The sequence below is a fragment of the Tenebrio molitor genome, chromosome 8 (genome assembly GCF_963966145.1).
Source record: "Tenebrio molitor chromosome 8, icTenMoli1.1, whole genome shotgun sequence".
NCBI lineage: Eukaryota > Metazoa > Arthropoda > Insecta > Coleoptera > Tenebrionidae > Tenebrio > Tenebrio molitor.
In genome coordinates, this window is record NC_091053.1 from 19,959,764 (window position 1) to 19,980,740 (window position 20,977).

At 40.8% G+C, this 20,977-nt stretch overlaps 4 protein-coding genes and 1 pseudogene across 7 annotated transcripts; 3 read left to right on the plus strand and 2 right to left on the minus strand.

The window, feature by feature from the left end:
* Window positions 1-283: 283 nt before the first annotated feature.
* Window positions 284-1,570, plus strand: eIF4EHP (eukaryotic translation initiation factor 4E homologous protein). The gene is made up of 5 exons (XM_069055381.1): window positions 284-583; window positions 635-977; window positions 1,027-1,104; window positions 1,153-1,334; window positions 1,383-1,570. Exons 1-5 carry the CDS (start codon window positions 525-527, stop codon window positions 1,420-1,422), a joined length of 702 nt encoding a protein of 233 aa, XP_068911482.1. The 5' UTR covers window positions 284-524; the 3' UTR covers window positions 1,423-1,570.
* A 171-nt stretch (window positions 1,571-1,741) lies between these two features.
* On the plus strand, window positions 1,742-2,889 carry LOC138136273 (BRISC and BRCA1-A complex member 1-like). The gene has a single exon (XM_069055380.1). The coding sequence runs from the start codon at window positions 1,859-1,861 to the stop codon at window positions 2,732-2,734; it is 876 nt and encodes a 291-aa protein (XP_068911481.1). The 5' UTR covers window positions 1,742-1,858; the 3' UTR covers window positions 2,735-2,889.
* A 3,252-nt stretch (window positions 2,890-6,141) lies between these two features.
* On the minus strand, window positions 6,142-9,492 carry LOC138137356 (anoctamin-3-like). 2 transcript variants are annotated; one of them, XM_069056702.1, is made up of 14 exons: window positions 9,076-9,492; window positions 8,851-9,029; window positions 8,606-8,801; window positions 8,350-8,555; window positions 8,132-8,292; window positions 7,858-8,081; window positions 7,648-7,812; window positions 7,460-7,603; window positions 7,262-7,413; window positions 7,093-7,214; window positions 6,841-7,046; window positions 6,675-6,774; window positions 6,440-6,624; window positions 6,142-6,392 (listed from the first exon to the last, which is right to left on the minus strand). In XM_069056702.1, the coding sequence occupies exons 1-14, from the start codon at window positions 9,265-9,267 to the stop codon at window positions 6,201-6,203; spliced, it is 2,424 nt and encodes an 807-aa protein (XP_068912803.1). In that variant the 5' UTR covers window positions 9,268-9,492; the 3' UTR covers window positions 6,142-6,200. The 2 variants fall into 2 exon arrangements, with proteins under 2 accessions (XP_068912803.1, XP_068912802.1); XM_069056701.1 differs by having other exon boundaries at window positions 7,648-8,081.
* A 3,034-nt stretch (window positions 9,493-12,526) lies between these two features.
* LOC138137096 (anoctamin-3-like) lies at window positions 12,527-15,913 on the minus strand (annotated as a pseudogene).
* A 123-nt stretch (window positions 15,914-16,036) lies between these two features.
* Window positions 16,037-20,455, plus strand: LOC138137095 (anoctamin-4-like). 3 transcript variants are annotated; one of them, XM_069056382.1, is made up of 15 exons: window positions 16,037-16,154; window positions 16,498-16,702; window positions 16,749-16,939; window positions 16,988-17,198; window positions 17,256-17,461; window positions 17,511-17,668; window positions 17,729-17,946; window positions 17,999-18,166; window positions 18,222-18,365; window positions 19,101-19,267; window positions 19,318-19,451; window positions 19,508-19,713; window positions 19,766-19,865; window positions 19,998-20,164; window positions 20,213-20,455. In XM_069056382.1, the coding sequence occupies exons 1-15, from the start codon at window positions 16,108-16,110 to the stop codon at window positions 20,390-20,392; spliced, it is 2,502 nt and encodes an 833-aa protein (XP_068912483.1). In that variant the 5' UTR covers window positions 16,037-16,107; the 3' UTR covers window positions 20,393-20,455. The 3 variants fall into 3 exon arrangements, with proteins under 3 accessions (XP_068912483.1, XP_068912482.1, XP_068912484.1); XM_069056381.1 differs by lacking the exon at window positions 16,037-16,154 and adding an exon at window positions 16,198-16,405; XM_069056383.1 differs by lacking the exon at window positions 16,037-16,154 and adding an exon at window positions 16,198-16,405 and having other exon boundaries at window positions 19,998-20,152.
* The last annotated feature ends 522 nt before the right edge of the window (window positions 20,456-20,977 follow it).

A 20,977-nucleotide genomic window follows, 5' to 3' on the forward strand; every position in this document is an offset into this window, starting at 1 on the left:
CTAATACAGTTTTATACCCCTCATACGCGTGGGTATTTGAAACATTGCAATTTTCCTGCTAATACATGGTCGCTTTTATTACACTAATCAAATAGATTTTATAACTGCAAAATATGAGGTGGAAAGAAAGATTTGGGCTGCTTAGATTGTTAAATTTAACGAGTCGACGTAAAATTGAAAATTCGCGCTGCTTCTGGATTTGGAAATTCACTACAGCCAACAGCGCCATTTGAAATGAAATTCGAAAATGCTCTCGACGATATAAGCGAGCGCCTATTTTTGACGAGCACAAATTTTCAGTAGAGTAATTCTTTATATTGCTGTTTTCAAGGTAAATTTTGTGTCTTTATGGTATGGAAGATTTGACAGTAGAAGATTGAAATATTACCGTGATTGGTACCCCTGCGCCACAAGGTTAACAAAGAGGAAGTTGATGTTAGAGGAATCTAGCCTCAAAAAAATAAATAAATTTAAAGCTTTACAACAGTAAGAAAGCGAATTACAGTCTGTGATAATATTGTTTCATGGTATACATCGTCGATAAACCAACCACAAACACCAACATGTCCAACAAATACGAGCCGTGAGTTGTCAATTTCCAGATGAATTGTTTATTTATTTATTGCAAGAACAGATTGAAACACCATACGGAAAATTCAGACAGCGGTAGCGGTGACGACGAAGTGGGTCCATACATTACAGACCTTGGTTCGATAGAATACCCACCAGGAGAGCACAAGTTGCAACATCCTTATTGTTTATGGTTTTCAAAAAGGCCATCCCATGTACAAGGGTCACAAGGATATAGTCAGGCCTTGAGGCTTGTGGGGCAGGTTGGGACTGTGGAGCAGTGGTGGGCCTTGTACTCACACATTGTTCGACTGCAAGATATACCAGCACACAGAGATCTACACTTGTTTAAAAAAGGTATTAAACCCATGTGGGAGGATGCTGCCAACAAAAAAGGGGGCAAATGGGTAAGTCACTTATGGTGTGGTGATTGTCTTTCCTGATGTGTTGTTTCAGGTGATAAGGTTAAGGAAAGAACAAGCTGGTAGGGCTTGGGAAAATCTCTGTATGGCCATGTTAGGAGAACAGTTTATGGTAATAATGACAGATATATTGAAGTGCAGGATTAAGTGTGAATTTTAGGCAGGGAATGAAATTTGTGGTGTGGTGGTCTCAACCAGGTATCAGGAATACCTCTTGAGTATCTGGAATCGGACTGCTTCTGACCAAGCAACCACAGCTAGAATAAGAGATGCACTTAAAAGACTACTTAATATTCCAGCTAGTGCAACTATGGAATACAAAACACACAATGATTGTCTCAAGTATGTAAAAATAGTTTGCCTTGATCTAGTCTGATTTGCTTGTTGCAGAGCCTCAAAGAACATCCCGAACAATTCCTTGAAAAGTTGATTTTAATTGGTGATCATTAGTGTGGAGAGTGTTATTCAGAGAAAATGTTACTTTTAAAAATTGATACTAATTAAGTGTTACTGTTCAGGTTACTTCAGATGTCACCGTTTTTGTCCTGAATTAAAACCTAATACAAAATTTTAAATTCTGAATTTGTGTTACTGAAAAACCTTTGTTTTTTTCAAAAATAGATAAAAAGCGAAACATTTTTCTTTCGCGTTGTGCATGTTTTACTGGTTGTCGACTTCTTTAATTCATCGATTAATTTATTTATTTTTGGCGGATAAAACAGGTTTCTTTTCAGTTTAAGTGGTGCTGGTGACACCTATCCGAGATTTAGGAAATTATAATGACAGTTGTCTGACACTTAACCTAAGTTATTTGCTCAAATTATCAAATTTTCTTTTCACCGTTGCTGACAGTTTACATATTTGCGATGTCTGAAAAACCGTCTACTTCGAGGGAGCGCATTATCCCCATCGAAATCGAGGGCGAAGGCGACAACTTAGTAGAAGACGAAAAACAGAAGAAAATTTCTACGACTTGCCTCCCCGAGCCTGCATTTTCCGACCCACCTAAAGAAGTAATGGTTCCTGAGGAAGCTTTAAAAAGAACTCTACCAATGTACAACGTCAAGGAAAAAATCATAATCATCGTGGACACCGCGGAAGACGAAAACTTCACACCTTTTCGACTCAACACCCAACAGAAGAAACCACTTGACATGCTCAAACACGCAGTTGAAATGTTCCTAAACTCCAAACAACTGATAAACAAAAAACACGAATACGCACTGGCGGTGTTGAACGAAAACAACGTGATGTGGCAAGTTAACTTCACCAATAACATCAATGAGGTGATCAACGCGTTGCAAAACGTCAACGCTTGCGAAACTGAAGATATTTTCGATCTGAGCTCGTTGTTTGACGTGATTCTGCAAAACGTCAAAGTTCCGGAAGCGTGTCGAGTAGAAGGTGCGCTACTCCCCCCACCATACGTAGTGCGCACCATTCTACTCTACGGTCGCTCGTACACGCTACCCAAACTGGATGAGAGCGAAAAGGTGAGAGAATTGTTGGATTCTCCGTATTTCACGTTGGACGTCTTGATGACGCACGAACCAGTCGATGACGACAACAACTGCAACAAAATTTTTAACGTCTTGCAAAACTTGGATCAGAAGGGTTTTGCGTACTTTTTTTCGGTAGCCAGAGACACGAAGACTCTGCATGACTCGGTCGGGAAGCTGTTGGGGCATCCCCTGCAGAGGCCGATCCAACAACTCGCAGATTATTCGATCGCGGTACCATAGTATATTCCTCTCAATGGTCCAAGTCGTGTAATTTATATCTTGTAATTTATAATTATATAATTAATAAAATTGTAATTGTATAATTTAAGTGCTCTTATTAAAGCGTATGTAATTTCATTTTTAACAATTACATTAAACTTCTTAAACCGCCTGAATCTGGTAAAAGTTTCACTTCTTTATCCAAACATTAACAAAAGAATACTTTTCCCTGTTTACACCCAAGAAAAAATTGACAAGAGCTCTTTTGTGGGCCTGACCAAAGAATAAGTACGCTATACGTATAGCGTACTTATTCTTTGGCCTGACGTTAACGTAAAATAGGTAGAGCTAAAGTCAAAACGAAACATGACAGGGCGGAGCTTAGGATGCGCGCTCGCTGAGAAGAGGCGTATCATACAGTCGTCAATTTAGGGGCAAAACTTAACCAAAACTCAATTTTCTTCACCTGAAAGAAATTCTACACCGAGGTCATCTACTTTTGTTGTAAAACCTCTAATAGAATAATAAAAACTATCTTCATCTTCATAGCATTCCTCCAACACCCTCTATAGCGTAAACAAAAGAAAAAATTTGGCTCCGCCACTGTCATATACGTAAGCTGGATTCAACTGATCTACATTCGTCTTCTGCGCAAACCACGTGATGTCATGTTTCGTTTTGACTTTAGCTCTAGGTACTCTCGATTATGTGCCCACAAAAACTTCCATAAGACTTTTTTTTACGTTATACCTTACTTTTTATTCCGCGGACGAGTAATTGATTTTAAATGCTTTCGCTGTTGTTGAATTTAACTTCAATTAAAAAATCCGGAACCGTTCCAGGGCAGCCACAACACAATGTCCTCTCTGTGCTGTTGCCGTAAATTATTTTATATAAATGGAACTTTGTATCTGTGAAATAAATTTGAAATACACTACAAACCGTCGATTGGGCTTGTTTTCTTTTCAAATCGTGTAACGTTTGGATTTGGTTAAACAATAAATATTCTTTCTTTAGTGACTATAAAAAGTTGGCACCACTGAAATTACAGTTTAAATTTGCAAACTGACACATTAAAAAATATAAATTTAATACAATGGTGCAATAATAAAAAGATTAGTTAACAAACAATTAAAAATTGTAGAATTATTTTAATGGAGTGTACGGAAAAATAATTATAGTTATTTATCGTGTATAAGTGTCTTATTAAGCATATAAAACACGAAAGAAAAAGGTACAGTTGGCTTCAAAAAAAACGGGAAATGAAATTTGACCTAATGTGAATTGGAAATTTAATTTGTCAATTTATGTCAATTTGTGTTTAATAAAAATCTGACAGTTCCCGTTTTTTTTAAGCCAACCGTAAACACGAGAGCGAGAGCGTTAGCTCGAGCTGTTTACGCTTTTCTTGAGTGTTTTAAACTAATAAGACAATACATACAAAGAATCACATTTTGAATGACATTTCCAAATTACGTTTGTCATTTTACGATGAATTAATTTATACCAGGAAGTCATGGAACGGTTGCTATTTATTTCCGGTTGTTTTGTCGACCCCATTTGCAATTTGCAATCATTCATTTTTGAAAAATAGAAAATATTGGCAAGAATCAGAATATTTCAGCGAAAATACTTGCAGAAACTGAAAAAGCGACTTCAGAGTCATTACCGAGAAAATCGAAGGAAGCCTACGAAAATTTGCAAACTTTATTAATTGGAAAGAAAAAAAGTAGTGTAACATCAGTGATAGAATCTATGGTGATAGATAACCGAAGAGCTCCTATCGGCGTAATTCTTCAATGTTAGTACTAAAAAGTATGTTGTACCTTCATCGTCGTAGACAAATGTCTCTATGTTAAAGGCAACTTTGAAAGTGCACCGAAACTTCGGCTTTGACTTCTGTGAGACTCCAGTTCCATCTACTATTGCAGTTAACCTGTCTTCGCCAATGAAACAAAAAAAGACCGATAATATTTTCTTTTTTAAAAGGAAACAACGCCAATGTTTTGTCTGTTAATGTGAATATTAATGTAAATCTTAGTAGATCTAAATAAAGTTATTCTGACTTTAGCGCTACCGTGTCTTATTACTTATAAAAAGACACTAATAATATAAGACATTAGTGTTTTATTAATCCCATAAGACGTCTCAAAACAGTAGAATTATGACCTCATAATGTATCGGTTGTGGATAAAAAAATTAACTTAACATTTATTCACCTTGGTCAAAATTCTGCAGGGTTGCCACGCATATCTCGACGTAAACTGCGGTATTGGTGGATCTTGGCAATCCTTTTTTGACAATTCAATTTAAAGTGTAACTATACTCTCGTGTCAAAAATAAATTACTCCCTAGAATTCGAACTTTTAGGGAAATAACGTTTTTCATGTTGTGTGTAACTAGAATTTTCAAAAGTTATTTTGAATGCCTAAGGTTGGTTACTTTGAATTGAGAGATTAAATCCAAATAAATATGCCACCAGTAACCAAAATTGATTGTGAAACGAAAAATCATCTATCACTTAGCGAGAAATTAGTCATTTGCAACTGTTACAATTAATTTGCTGTCTTACATTTTTGGGATATCTTTTGTTTGTCACCAGAAACCACATAGCCTCCAACCTAACCAAATTTATGGCAATCTAGTAACGAATATCCCTAAATCCGAGGGAGTAATCCATTTTTGACACGAGAGTAAAGTCCATTCAAAAATCAAAAAACCACCACCTGTTGCTTTAGGTTGGTAAAGTTTAAAAAACCCTAGGTAGATATTTTTTCATACTATGTTGGTAATTATAAATTATGACATTTATTTGATTCAAAATAAAATTCAATTGCTTTGAATTTCGTTCGTATTGTTTTATTAGCAGCACGTTTCATTTATTTATTGATTCTTATTATTTTTACTTAAACATGCCCAGAAAAACAAGACACTTAATAAACATTTAACCTCAAACTTATAAGTCTCACCAAATTTTACACTAAACAGCGTTGCCGATAGTAATTATCGAGGAAAATGCGACGTTGGTGGTTTTTTGATTTTTGAATGGAGTTTAGTTTGTCTCAATTCTAAATTTCCACCACCTGTTGAATTATGTTGGCAAAATAAAAATATTACTAAATTGGGGATTCTTAATAACCAAAGTTGGCGATATAATTATTTCACAAACATGATTCGAAAACATTAAAATTAGTTCATAAGTTTATTTTGCTTTTAGAATTTGATTTTCTACCTACTTACTTGCTGCATTTTAAAAAAGGTTTTCGTTCTGTTCCTTTATTCTAAAATTTTGAGTTGTAAAAACGGAAATTGACAGATAACCTAACAAATACAATCTGACGCCAAGCAGTGTTGCCGGTTGTATTTCCAACGTAGAATAATGCAGTGTTGGTGGAAATTTAGAATTATGACAGATTTTAACGCAAACACAGGTTTAACAAGATTTTTATATTTACAGCATATCTAACTTAAATACTTAACATTAAAGTTATGTTCGTTTGCGTTTTATTCTAATCTTCGACTTTTTCTCCGTCTCTCGCACTTTCTTCGCCTCTTCGTGCATAATCTGAAGCCTGGTTTGCTGATTTAAAGTGTTGGCGTGGTAGACCGCCTGTTGTATCTTTTGTGGCATTTCTGGAATGAAATACGCCAAGACACCATTCGTAAGCATTATGACGTGCTACAAGAAAGTTTTCCATTTGTGTTCTAAACCCAACGATGTCTTACCTCGAAGGCTATCACACACAACAACCTTATACCAATTTCGTACCAGTACTGCGTTGTCAATTCGTACTTCTTGGGGTGATCTGGAGGGTAGCGCAACGCTCTGTAGTAGCACAGAGTTGAGTTGCTTCCTGTGATTTCCAGAAGGTCGTTGGTTCCAAACGTGATTGTTTCGTTCATGTTGTAAACTGACTCGAATTATCAATCATTTGGTGCGGTTCTCGTTTCGACTATTTACCTGACATAGTTGACAATATGTAGCCTTGCAGTGAGCTGTTGTTTTGGAACCTGTAGATTTGTCTTGCTACGAAGTCGCTAGTGAAGGCCAAAACGAATGCCTACAAGAAGCGAGAGATCGACAAGAGCGTAAAGAACGTTGGCACCACAACTGTCAAAGAGCTTACGTTAGTGGCGATGCTTAAATGAGTGATCACTTCCAAGATGTCCCTCCAGGGCCCAATTCCTGAATCCTTCTTAGGAACTGGTCTTCTATATCTGGTTACTAACTTGTAGGCGTCCAGACGCAACTCCATACAGTTGTTGATCAAAGCGCACAGTGGTGCTAGAGGAAATGCTGCCACGAAGAAGGTCACAAAGCCGTACTGAACAACTGAAGACTAGTTAGTGGGGGATTCACCCAAAGAGAAATAGCTCACTCATTTCCATGAATTCTGTTGTGAGCAAGTATCGACCGGCCGGGTACAACTCGTACTCTTCCTCCCACTGTGGGGCCGCCTCTGTCGTTTCAGGCTTCTTGGCAAACCTTTTGGTGATTTTCCTAGGACAAGCTCGCTTTGAATCTTAATTTGAAAGACAATCACTTACGGAACCACGAGCGTCAAGATGTTCCCCGCCATGGATTTGAGAAGCATCATGACGAACAGTTGGATACAAAGCGCCATTATGCACCCGCAAGGGTGACACAAGTCGGTGTTCAAACTGGTGACTGTCGCGTAAGAAGGCGAGTAGAACCGACCCTGTTGTCGAACTGTCGTTATGAAATTTCTTAAAACTTGTCAGTACCTTTAAAAACGCCATGTAGAAGAGAGAGGCGTAGTTGTTGGCAAAACCCAGAATGTATCTCTTGTGCACGACGGAATTGTCGAACTCGAACTGAGTTCTTGGGTTCTCCATGTTGGTCAACCACTCCGACAGAGGCGCGTAGAACTGGAGGAGCAAGCTGTGAAAGAGTGTGAACCTCGAGGACTCACCTTTCCGTAGAGTTTGATGAAGACGACTTGTATCATCGAGCTGGTGCAGGACTCTATAAAAGGGGCGTAGAGCGCGAGATACGTCGAGTTGCTCATCCTGATCAAAGACCCCATTATGATCCTGTACATGATGACCCCCACGACGAAGATCAACACGACTCCGACCTGCAATTCAGCTTGAGGGAAAGTTGCGCGTTTGAGGGAATCTACCAGTAGCAAGCAAGTCCCAAATGAAAGACAGTAAGAGAAGATTTGGATGATGGTTGGTGTGTAGGGTTCTAACTGTCCCGTGATGGTAGAAACTCTTTTGTGCGTTGCTTTCTCTTTGAACGGCAGGCGCGTTTGTGTTTTGGCTTGTATGGTAGAAGTGGTCACGTTCCATCGTATTTTCAACACGTTCTCGAGACGTTTCCACAGATTCATAAAGATTGTCGCTGGTGAGGACAAGTTGAAAAGAGCGTAAAAAATAATCTGAGATTATTACCCCAGAAGGACATGAACACTGCGAAGAATACTGTTGCGGGGTTGTCGAACAAAACCGATATTCTGGCGTAGTAGCAGTCCATTTTCAAGGGTCTAGCTATGCAGCTGTGGCCAAAAGCGCAACGCGGACACATGATCAACTCGCTGTTGCAGACGTCTTCTCTAAAAGAAGAGACAAGTGGCAAGTGTGAAAACTCTCTAGGCTCTCATCGTACTCACAATCTATCGTGGTACATGACATTTAACCGAATCAGACTTGTCAGGAAGCAAATAACTCCGACAACTGTCGCGGGGATGAGCATCTTGTTGTAGAATCCCAACCAAGCAAAATAGAACGCAACTTCTGTTCCGTAGTACTTTTCGATCAAGTTCAACGGTTGCTCTTTGTACCAAACAGAGAAGTTCGCCCAGTACTTTAGCAGCATCTTAACAAACAAACTGAAGTCTAACGAACGGAAACTTTCCGACTGGTTACTTGTCTGTCGTTCAAGAACTCGTCTGACTTGCCGTTAAGTTCGTAGGGTCCGTCGTGTAGAGGATAAACGTCTTTGACAGCACCAATTCGCAACAACTTGTTAATCCCGTACTTGTTGTCATCGTTGGAGGTGCCGAATCTAGCCTCGCAGAGCATCGCGTACAAAATGTGGATCCTCTCGGTGTTGGTAGCTTCACTGGGAGGCAAAGTTAGATCGTCGAAATCTCGCAACGACGAAGATTTACCCCTTTCTGTAGAAAATGTCTCGATCGAGGGTCAACGGGGTCTGGCACATTTGCAAGTTAATCGCAGAGAAAGGGATGTAGTAGTGACCCACGTCTTCCATATTTATGTCATAGATGGTTGCAAAGTTTTCGACGCATTCTGCCGAAATGTGCAGCTTAATGTAGATGTTTTCTTTGATCTGAAAAAGCTCTAGAGAAATGACTTGCATAAGGTGAGATCAATACATTTCCGTAGGCCAATTCGATTGTGACTCCGCGCCCTTGCAAGTAGTTGAGAAACTTGACCACCGACTTGTAGAACGCCGACTTTTTTATGTTCTTATCGACGACTATAACATAGTCGAATCTCCTCCTCTCTTCTTCCTTCTTGTCATCTTCGTCTTTATCAGCCGACTGTCCTGGTTTCTGCTCAGACATCTTCACTTACCTCAACTCTAAACAATCTTGACTTCAGCTTTTTTGACAAGACTTGTCAGCTTTCACTAAGGTGTGCTGATTTGGCAGTTTTTGCCAAGAAAAACAAGCAAAGCAAGATGGACACAAAGCACTGATGAAATACGACAAACTTATTATAGAGGGTAAAGTCTACGGGACAGGTTACTTTGAAATAGGGGAGGGAAGAAGCAAGGAAGGAAGACAATAAAAGAACAGTAACCAAACGATCTCCGGAAAATAGTGAACACTATCATCAGATAAAAAGGGTAACAATATCAAGAGGAACAAAAACCCCCAAGGAGTAAGAAAAAAGAGAAATGAAATAAAAAACGACAAAGGGGATGAGAAGGAAACGAAAGAGGTAAATGGAAAAGATAACAAAGCAAGAGGCGTGGACTAGGGAGGAAGATGGGATTGAGGAAACGGAGACAACGGAAATGTACAAAGGACTAAGAAAAAGGTAGATGGACAAAGAAATCGGGAAACCGAAAAGAAGTACAAAGGGGAACACAAGAAGGAAGATACGAAAGGGTGGGGAGGAGTAAAAGTACTATATTGGAACGTGGCCGGATTAAGTAGAAAAGAGGAAGAATTTTGGGTAAACATACGAAAATTCGAGATAGTGGGTCTGGTGGAAACGTGGGTCGAGGAGAGAAGCTGGAAGAAAATAGAGAAAACGCCACCGAAAGACTGCAAGTGGAAAAGCCAATGGGCATAAGGAGAAAAGAAAAAGGGACGAGCTACCGGGGGAATAATAACAGGGGCGAAATTGGGGATCAAAGAAAAGAGTCAAGAAAGGGGAGAAGAAGAAGGATGCATGGAGAGAAACGTCCATATTGGTAACGAGTGGTGGAAAATATTAACGGTGCATAGTAAAGAGATGAGAACAACAACAAGACGAGTCGAGAACACAATGAAAAAGGACAGGGAAGAATACATGCTTGTGGGAGGGAAGAAGAGAAAAGGGATGGAAAAAGAAAAACAAAAGATAAGGTGAAAATGCAGAGGGGAAGAGGCTCATGGAATGGATAGAAGAAAATGGATGGGAAGTGCTGAACGGGAACAAACAAGGGGACGAAGAACGACAAATGACCTACATAGGCAGCAGGGGGGAAACAGTTATAGACTGCAATAGTGAATGAGACAGCATGGGAGAGAGTGGAGGAATTCAAAATGGGAGAAAGAGTAGACTCCGACCATCTCACGCTAGAAGGAACTAACCACGAAGAAAAGGGAAAGGGAGGAGCAGCAAGTGTGGGATGAACAAGGAGTACAGGAGGAGACTAGAAGAAGCAACATTTGAGGGGCAGGAAGTGGAGAAGATGGCGGCAGAGCTGAAGGAAGTGGTCGAGAAAGCGACGACGAAAAAGGAGGTGACAGTATGGGGGTCAAAAGGTACAGGAAGGAAAAAGGGGTGGTGGGACAGAGAATGTAAGCAATCGAAGAATGAAGTGGTAAAGGCGTTGAGAGAATGGACGAGGAACAAGATTGACAGAAGCAGATTCCTAAGAGTGAAAAGAAGAAAAGAAAAGGAGAAAGAGATAAAAGAAATAAGAACAGAGAGGGAGGTGTGGAAATACATAAACCGAGAGGGAAAAAAAAGAAATCAGTGAGCGAGGAAATAACAATGCAAGAATGGGAAGAGTACTTCATGAAATTGCTGGAAGGGAGAAAGGAAGAAGGAGAGGCGGGAACACAAATGAAGGAGAAGCAGACGGCGCCGGAGGAAACAGAAATCACAGCGGAAGAGGTGGAAAGACAGATAAGGAAGTTGAAAAAGAGAAAGGCACCGGGGAGGGTCGGGGTGCAAAATAAAGCGTGGATGTATGGGACCGAAAGAATGGTAGACAGAATGGTTGAACTGATGAATGGGGTATGGAGAGGAAAGGGATTCCCGGTGGACTGGAGAGAAGGCGTAATCTGCCCAATTTTTAAAAAAGGTGAGAAAAACAGAGCGGAAAGCTACCGAGGAATAACTCTCCTGAACACGGGGTATAAGTTGTATGCGTCTGTTTCGAGCGAAAGGATGAAGAGAGAGATCGACGAAAAGGGAGTGTTGCCGGATAGTCAGGCAAGGTTCAGAAAGGGAAGGGGTACTATGGACAATGTGTACATCCTGGACCATTTAACAAGAAACGAATTGAGGAAGAAAGGGGGGAGGATGTGCGCATTGTTCGTAGACTTCAGGGCGGCGTTCGACAAGGTTGAATGTATGAGAGAGAGAGAGGAATAATTGAATGGCTGGTGCGGAAGATCGAGGAGAGAGCAAGCTGAGAGTGAAAGCGGGGAAGAGAGCGGCAAAATTCGAGGACAGAATGGGCGGAAGGGAAGAGTGCAGGATACTGACTGAGTGCTATAGAGAAAAGAAAAAGAACGCGGATGAGAAGGAGAAAGAAAAATACTGCAGGACGAATGGCTATGCCAGTGAGGAAGTGGAAAGATTGAGAGCTGAAGGAAGATGGATGTGTGCGGAGCCGAGCGAGAGGGACAGAGATACGGACAAGCAAGAGAGAATAGAGAGTATCAGAGAATCGAGGTACAACAGAGAGTATGAGAGATGCATGACAGAGGATGTTCCGGTGTACCTGGGGAGAAAGAGCGCGAAAGAGAGGAAAATGATGGCGAGATTCAGATGCGCGAATGAGGAGAGAGAGAACAGGTATTGGACGGAAGGAGAGGAGAGAAGGTACAGGATGTGCAGAGAGGAGAGAGAGACGATAGAACACATGTGGAACGGATGGGACAAAGTGAGAGAGAGGGAGGGAAAGGAGCGGCGAGAAATACTGAGCGAAAACGGAAGGGAGATAAGATGGATGAAATATGTGTGGAAGAGGAGAGAAAGGATAGAGAAAGAGAGGGGTGGAAATAGGAATTGAAAATGTTATGTTGGAAAATTTTTGGAATTGCCATTTTTTGTTCAGTTATGTTTTTTTTTTAATTGTAAGGAATCTGAAAGCCCGTAGGCCAAAAAATGTAGACGTTTTCTTTGATCTGACAAAGCTCTAGAAAAATGACTTGCATAAGGCAAGGTCAATACATTTCCGTAGGCCAATTCGACTATCACTTCGCGTCCTTGCAAGTACCTAGTTGTGAATTTTGACCACCGAATTGTAATAGAACGCTGACTTTTTTATGTTCTTGTCTGATTTCAGCTTTTTTGACAACACTTGTCAGCTTTCGCTAAGGTGTGCTGATTTGGTAGTTTTTGCCAAGAAAAAATGCCCCAAGGATTGTTCACTTTTTTATTACAACTTTAAACCATATCAATACGAATAAAACCTAAACGAAACTTATTGAGCTTTCTTTCTTTGAATGACCAGTCTGGCACTTCTCCTCCACCTGTTCCTCGCGGTTCTCGCGTTATCGTCAATTGCCGCAAGGGCTTTGTTGCATTCCGCCGTCTTCTCGCGATGGATCGCTTCTTTCAATTTTTGTGGCGCATCCGGCAAGAAATGAGCAACCAGACCGCACGTGAACATGATGAAATGCTACGATGATAAATTAGCGTACATAACATCACCCTTGGATCTTCACCTCGAAGAGAATGACGCACAACAACCTCATCCCGACTTCAAACCAGTACTGGCTGGTCAATTCGTACTTTTGGGGGTGGTCGGGGGGGTATCTCGACGCCCTGTAGTAGCACAAAGTGGACTTGTTCTCGTACACTAACATGTCGCTGTCTCCGTACTGAAGAACATCTTTCAGGTCGACAACTGTGCAAGTTCTAAACGTAACTAGAGCAAGAGAAGTTTTGATCGTACCTGACAAAGTTGATTCGATGTATCCCTTCAAGGTGTTTCCGTGTTTGTATTTGTAGATTTCTCTTGAGACGAAGTCGCTTGTGAAGGCCAACACAAACGCCTGCAAGGTGTGATGAGGTTAGAAGAAGAGAGAACGTCTACTCACGTTGGTCGCAACGCTGAGATGAGTAACGCTGACTAGTATGTTGTTCCAAATTCCAATTCCGGATTGTCTTCTTGGTAGTGGTCTTCTGTACCTGGTTACCAACTCGTAGGCGTCTAGACGAAGCTGTAGACAGTTATTGATCAAAGCGCAAAGAGGTGCCAGAGGAAATGCCGCCACAAAGAATGTTACGAATCCATATTGTATTACTGCAAGTCATAAAATAGACTAATTTGTTGGAAGGAATTGTGGAACGTACTCATATCCATGAATTCAGTTGTCAACAGAAATCTACCTGCTGGATACAACTGAAACTCGACTTCCCACTGAGGTCGTGGCGTCTTCTCGTCAACTTCTTTCTTCTTGCAGAACTGAGTTATGAAACTGGAATCTGTTTAGTTTCTTCTTCCAAAGAGAGATCGTACTCACGGGATTATCAACGTCAAGATGTTACCAGCTAGAGACTTGAGGAGCATTATGACGAAGAGTTGAACGCACACGGCCATCAGACACCCGCAAGGGTGACAATAGTCGGATCTGACGCTCGACACGCTGGTGTTGAAGGGCAAATAGAATCGACCCTAATTCGTTCTGTTGAGAAAATTTCAGAAGATTTTTGGAGTCATACCTTCAAAAATGCGATGTAGAAGAGTCCCACGTAGTTGTTGGCGAAACCCAAGAAGTACCTCTTGTGGACGACGGAGCTGTCGAATTCTTGTTGGGTGCGGGGGCGTTCTAGTCTTGCGAGCCATTCGGACAGTGGAGCGTAGAACTGTAAAAAAGAATTGTTAACGCTGGTTTTGAATGGAGTTAGAAGTGCGGAGTAGGAACCAGATGAAGATGGTGCTTGGGGGAAAGAAGAAAATGTAGAATGGTTGATTGAAAACTAAAAGATTAGAAATGAAATACTTTGAAGAAATTTCTGAATAGAATAAAAACAGCAAAATAGAAGGGACGAAAGATTGAAGAAGATTCAAGAACAAACCTTTCCGTAAAGTTTAATGAAAACAACTTGCAACACTGCACTTGCGACGCTTTCTATGAAGGTAGCGTGAATTTGGAGGTACTTCGAATCAGTCATTCTTAGAAGCGCGCTAATCGCTATTCTGTACATTATCACTCCGAATAGAGCCAACAAAACTATTCCCACCTGAAATACCAACAAAAGATTTCTAGTCAGAACGAAATGAAGTTTACCAGCAAGGCGCAAGTCCCGTAAGAAAGAAAATAGTAGAAGAGTTGCAACTTCCACGGCGTGTACGGTTCGTATTTTCCAGTGATTAAAGACATCCTGCTGTACGCCGATCTCTCTCGAAATATTTGCCTAACAAAAAAATCTTCATCAGTAGTTGAAGATGGAGCTAGTGATTTTTCTCCACAAGAGTACCAACCTCGTCTCGGACACTGGTTGGACATATTCGACGTTCCAGCGGATCTTCAACAATTTCTCAATTCTCGTCCAAAGATTCAGAAACACAGTAGCTGCAAAGTACTGTTGAAATTGGCAATTACAATTTCAGTTAAGTTTGTTGGTACCCCAAAAAGACATGAATACGGCGAAGAACACGGTGAAGTAGTTGTCAAAAAGGATCGACAGGTGGGTGTAGTAGCAGTCGATTTTTAAAGGATAGAAGACGCAACTGTGGCCACTCGAGCAAGGCGGACACATCATTAGTTTGCTCTTGCAGATGGATTCCCTAGAAGGTTTAAATCGGAAAAAATCCATGTGGAGCAAGTGCATCCAAGAGAAAAACGGTGACTTCTTTGCAAGATTTACTCACAGTGATTCGTGAGTCACTGCAAACAAGTGGAGCACGCTGAGTAAGAAGCAAACAAGTCCAACAACGGACGCCGGGATGAGCATCGTGTTGTACAACCCCAACCAAGCGAAGTAGAACGCCACCTCGGTCCCGTAGTACTTCTCGATCAAGTTCAAAGGTTGTTCTTTGTACCACATGGAGAAACTAGCCCAGTACTTTAACAACATCTGTAATCCAGACGTTGCATCCGTGCCAAAATTTTTGGCCAAGCTCTTACTTGTCTGTCGTTGAGCGGCTCGTTCGATTTTTTGTCGTAGTGGCAGTCCCCGTCGTGCAGAGGATACGCATCTTTCACCGCCCCCATCCTTATCAGCTTTTTAATCCCGTACAGATTATCAAAGCGACTACCTCCAAATCTCGCCTCGTTCAACAACTGGCACACGATCATGATTCTCTCCATGTTCGTGGCTTCCCTACAATGTGGACAATCTACAAGTGAGAAACCAACACTCGCGGTTACCCTTTTCTCGTAAAAATGTCTTGGTTGAGTGTCAGCGGAGTCTGACTTATCTTCAGATTGATCGCCGACACTGAAATATAGTGATGTCCAGTGTTTTGGATGTCGATGTCGTAGGCTCGTGCCAGCTCTTTGGTCGCTTCCCTCGACAGGTGGAGTTTGACGTACACATTTTCCTTAAGCTGCAACAGAGTGTGATTAGTGTTTGCGAAGAGAAGAAGAGGGAAGTACTTGTCCAAAACCCAACTCCACTTTTACTCCACGCTCTTGCAAGGTGTCAATGAACCTCACCAAGTACGGAAAATATCGCGTGCTCTTTATATTTCGATCAACAACAATAATGTAGTCGTGTCTCTCCACGATTTCTTCATCTTCCAAGTCTTCAAAAGCGTAATCGATGAAACTATCAGTATCAGAATCCATGTCAGCAAGTGTGGAAAATTATGTCACTTGTGTCGCTACTGTTTCACTTATTTGTATTGTTAAAGGATCAAAATGAACTCTTGGAAACGGTTTTCTTTATAACGTGTGACAGTTTGTCAAACCTGTCAAGCGTGCGAGTCTCAGAAGCCAAACGCAAGAGGAACAAAGATTGGAGTTTGGGTGTTCTTCACTTGGACAATACGAAGATTTGGAACAATGAAAAATGTTGATAGTGAATCGGTGACCTCCAGAGTGTCAAACATGTACGTAGAGAATTTCTTTGCCAATTCAGAAGACAGCAGATTTTCGAACGAAGAAGCTGTCAAAATGACGTTGACAGTTCAACTCGTACGATTAATCTTCTCCGTTCATGTTTATTTTTGAAAGCAGAACGCTTCTGTTTTCTGATGGAATATTTCTGACGCTAAATTAAATGTGTCTGGTACAGTCTTGGCCAGGACAAAAAAATGTTGATTTCGGTGGGACCCGTTAGAAAGCCGAAAGTACGAAAACGGTAAAATCTGTCGATGGCAGTGTCAAAATGACGTGTTTTTTATAGATTGTGTACGTTTGGGTTCTTAAACTGTTCATTTGGTTTTATTACAGGAGCGCTCTGGACAAAAACAGTTCAAAACCTAACAGAAGGAAGGAGTTGAACAAACAGGGCAAGGTAACGGAACCCGAAAAGAGCGTCGACTTTGTTTTGGTATACGAGAAGAGTGCCGTCACTGACGACGCCTACACCAAGATCGAAACGTTTATTTTTAATCTAGAACAGAAAGGGTTCCAATTGAAGTCGTCTGTTTTCACTGTAAGTAACAGTTTGGAGAGTGCAAGAGCGTGACGATTCGTTCTAGGTTAACGACGACATCAACTTCATAAAGATCCACGCTCCGGACAACGTGCTGTTGAATTTTGCCGAGATCTTCAACATACAATTATCATTCCAGAACGTAGACTACAAAGTGTACCCTACTAGACCTTACGAGTTCATGGGAACAGAACTGACCCTTCCCGACATATACAGTCCAAATTACGCAAGGGCAAGGTACAAGAGTCTGGCGCAAAGAATCTTTTGATTCGCTTGGTCTTGCAGGGCCACCCTCTCTGGGGTTACCCCGGCGACCATAACCAACGCGGAGAAGGGCTTGATCATCCACAAAGTCCTGTCGAAGAACCCCTACGGGGACCAGAGGCACGAGTACGGCATAGAGAAACTGATCAACAAGAAAATCTTCGACTCGGCGTTCCCTCTGCACGACGGTCCCCACGAGTGGACCCAAGAAGGTCCCCTCAACGACCGACAGGTACCAACTCCCGGTGGGAAAACCTTCGGGACCAACTGGTAAAGAGTTGTGTTGCAGTTGTTGACGAAGTACTGGAGCAGTCTCAAGTGTTGGTACAAGCAACAACCTTTGGACTTGATCGAGAAGTACTACGGCCCCGAAACTAGTTTCTACTTTGCCTGGTTGGGTTTCTACAACAGAATGCTAATCCCAGCGTCTGCTGCCGGCTTCGCTTTTTTCCTCCTCGGAATAGTAAGCTTCCACCAAGCGTTCACCCTACGAAGGTCACTACCACAACCTGTTGGCCCGCCTTACCATAACGCTTGTTTCCAGTAAAGAAGTCTGCGAGAGTGACTTAATCTTGTGTCCTAGATGCATCGTCGAGCACTGCAAATACGAACTGTTGAAGAGTTCTTGTTTGCACTCGCACCTCATCTACCTGTTCGACAACCCGTTGGTGATCACTTTCGCCGCTCTGATGTCCATTTGGTGTGAGTAAATTGTTTGCCTCTTCCGTTTGTCACTTTCTAATCGTGTGATTCCACCACCAGCAACGGTGTTCCTGGAGCTGTGGCGGAGGGAAGAGGCGATGTTGCAAATCAGGTGGAACTTGAGGCACATCGAGACCGACTGTTCACTGAGGCCGGAGTACGAGGAGAAGACCCCGTATCGAAGGATTTCTCCCATTACTGGCACACTGGAACCCTACACTCCGAAGAAAATCTTGTGCTACAGATACGCCATCACTTCCAGCGCCATATTGCTTCTGGTACAAGTACCAGAACCTGCACCGACCCGACAGTACGTTTGTGGTGTTTCAGGGGTTGCTGATGGCGCTCGGAATATTCGGTGTCATGGTGTACGTCAAGAGTATGTCAGTGTTTTTGACAAGAAGTTCTTCTTCGACTATAATCACTACAAATGTTGGTCTAGTTGCTTCGGCTTCGGGTTCAATAATGTCAGTTTGTTTTATTCTTCTTTTTGAGCTTGTGAGTATTTTGTTTAGAAGAACCTCAAATTTTTTTCTCGAATTTCTTCTTTCAGCTCTACGGGAAAATTGCAATGTGGTTGACCAACAAGGAGAATCCAAGAACGCAAGTCGATTTTGACAATTCTTACACTTACAAAAGCTATGCCATTGCGTTCGTCAACAACTACTGCGTTATTTTTTACATTGCGTTTATGAAGGTGAGTCGATTCTTTTATTTAAATTGTGTAGTAATTTGCAAAAAGAAATTAAGAAGTTTTCCTCGATGCGTAAGTGTGACGGTTGAGAAAAAACGAAGAAATGTCAAAATGTCAAAAAGAACGGAAGAAATGAGAAACAAAGCTTTTCGTTAAAGAGGAACAAAAAAATGTTTTTGAACCTAGGAGAGCAAGACAAAAAAAGAAATGTTTTGAAAATCAGAATAAGTTAAGCATTGGAGATAAAAAGAAATGAGAATTACATATAAAAAAGAAAAGCAAATAAATTACGAAAATATTTCTTTTTATAATTTCTAATCCTGAATTTTATTAATCTATTACTTAATCTCTGTTGAACGGTGTTTGGGTCTGTTTGGACCCACATGCAAAAACTCAACTGCGAATGGAATTGAAATAATTTGTGTTTAAGGTGGCTTCAGAAATATTGTTTTTATTGTTAATTTTATTTTTCTTTAACTTTTTCTGGCAAGTCTGAGACAACGAGAACAACCAAAGTTGAAAGTTTTATCCGAAGAAGAATTTACGTCGTTCCTTAATTGTGCTGTTCTTGCACTACAAGATTGATCGAATGAGAACGTGACATGTGACGAAAAAGAATTGGGTCACAACTGACCCAAGCACCGTAGACCGTGAAAAACACAGTTATTGTGATTTTTTCACATATACCTGAATCACTTTATCATCAATTAGTGAATTTACAAACTCATAGTGTCTTAGGCCAGATTCTACACATACCCCGGAGACCACAAACTCTGGACCTCTGTAGGAGGAATAGGCTCAGACTTGTGCGATCCAGCTGGATGCATCATCGAGCTCGGGATCCAGCTTGTTATCATTTTGCTCGCCAAGAATCTCTTAATGACAGCAAAACAATACATCAGACCGTAAGGATTAAAGTTAAACAGTCGAGACAAAATAAAAATCCTGTTTGTAGTCAGGTCCTTATCTGGATAAACAGATTTCGGAAAAAAAAGGACAAAAGCGTCGACATTACGTTGCAATGGGAATGCGACTACATGCTGAACGCCGTGGTGAAATACCACATGATGGGGGAGTACATGCAAATGAGTAATCACAAGAATATGAAATCTTCACGATTTGGTAAAAATAAAAAATGTTTCCAGTAATTCAGTACGGCTTTGTGACGTTTTTCGTCGCCGCGTTTCCACCAGCTCCGTTGCTTGCGCTCTTCAACAATCTGATAGAGTTGAGGGTTGACGCTTTTAAGATGACTCAAGCTTACAGACGACCGGTGGCTTTCAAAGTTCCAAATTTGGCAGCCTGGAATGGGATCTTGCAAGGAGTCACTTACATCGGAGTCGCCACGAATGTAACCGATTCATTTTCGTTATCTTCTCCTTAAAGTCGATGGAATGTTTTAGGCTTTTGTGATCGCCTTCACCAGTGAATTTGTACAACGAGCTGTTTACAAACACACAGTGACCAACGATCTGCAGGGATATGTCAACAGCACGTTGTCAGGTTGGTAACACTAGAACACGTCCAAAATGTCAATTTGTTTCTTTCTCGTTTATAATTTCGACATTTGTTACTTTTGCTTTCGTCTACTCTTTGAATCCTTTCTATCACCATAGTTGAATAGTATTTTTTCAGCTTTTAACGTTAGCGAGTATCCTTTGACGTACGAAGGGCCTACCAACATCAGCGTGTGTTACTACCCCGGCAAAAGATATCCTCCAGACCACACAGAGAAGTATGAACTCACGGACGACCACTGGTACAACTTAACAATAAAATTTCTTACGGTGGTAATTTTTGAGGTGAGTAAAGACGAATTTAAATTTTATATAAAGTTTGTTTTTTCTCAGCATCTCGTCATGTTAGTTACCGGGGTCATAGCGTACATCATACCTGACATTCCATTTTCGGTCAAAGAACACATCAACTATCAAAGAGATCAGTACAAAGAGGTCAAGCTGAAAGCATTACAGAATACTTATTTGAGACAACAGGACAAGAAGAAAACCGATATTTTTGCGGAAATGTAATTTTAAGTTTATATTAACAGATTTTGTAACGGGTCCAATACCAAATAAACATTTTAAGAACCATTCTTGACGTTTACTTGTTGGTTTATGAAAAAAATGGTAAGGTTGTTTTCAATTATTATAATCGTTCCAAGAGGTGTAAAGTTTGGCTAGAAAAGCAGGAAAAATAAATTAGATTTGCTTTCTGAAAATATCAAAGTCGTAAAAAAACTCATAAAGAGTGGTTAAGGAAGTAAACAAATTTATTTTGAAGTGGAATGGAGAGAAATTGAAGGAATTTCAAGAAGTCTTCGTTTAGATCGTTTTGGAAAACATCCAAAGATAAAAAAAAATATGTTTACTTTAGGTTTTGTGAAAGTTCTCCGAAGATATAAACCAAATAAGAAGAAAAACGGTTAAAAAGCATGTACTAAAGTCCATTCAAAAAACATCTGGACTGTCAAAATCAAAATTGCAGTTGTTAGGTTGGTTAAATCACTAGTTATTTTCATGTTGCCCGGTCGGTATCTATGAATTTTTGATTTTTCAAAAAAGATGGAGGAATTAGACCGATCGCTATCGGAAACTGTTTGCGAAGATTGACCT

Excerpts from the sequence above, each read along its gene's own strand:
- LOC138137095 (XM_069056382.1), top strand. The coding sequence starts at position 16,108 with ATGAAAAATGTTGATAGTGAATCGGTGACCTCCAGAGTGTCAAACAT. Across the intron at positions 17,462-17,510 it reads CAAGCGTTCACCCTACGAAG|TAAAGAAGTCTGCGAGAGTG; the intron begins GTCACTACCACA and ends GCTTGTTTCCAG. Across the intron at positions 19,268-19,317 it reads GCAAAACAATACATCAGACC|TCAGGTCCTTATCTGGATAA; the intron begins GTAAGGATTAAA and ends TCCTGTTTGTAG.
- LOC138136273 (XM_069055380.1), top strand. The coding sequence starts at position 1,859 with ATGTCTGAAAAACCGTCTACTTCGAGGGAGCGCATTATCCCCATCGAA.
- LOC138137356 (XM_069056701.1), bottom strand. The coding sequence starts at position 9,267 with ATGTCTGAGCAGAAACCAGGACAGTCGGCTGATAAAGACGAAGATGAC. Across the intron at positions 8,556-8,605 it reads AGTTCTTGAACGACAGACAA|ATGCTGCTAAAGTACTGGGC; the intron begins GTAACCAGTCGG and ends TTGTTTGTTAAG. Across the intron at positions 8,293-8,349 it reads GTCATGTACCACGATAGATT|AGAAGACGTCTGCAACAGCG; the intron begins GTGAGTACGATG and ends CTCTTCTTTTAG.
- eIF4EHP (XM_069055381.1), top strand. The coding sequence starts at position 525 with ATGGTATACATCGTCGATAAACCAACCACAAACACCAACATGTCCAAC. Across the intron at positions 978-1,026 it reads ACAAAAAAGGGGGCAAATGG|GTGATAAGGTTAAGGAAAGA; the intron begins GTAAGTCACTTA and ends GTGTTGTTTCAG. Across the intron at positions 1,335-1,382 it reads ACACACAATGATTGTCTCAA|AGCCTCAAAGAACATCCCGA; the intron begins GTATGTAAAAAT and ends TGCTTGTTGCAG.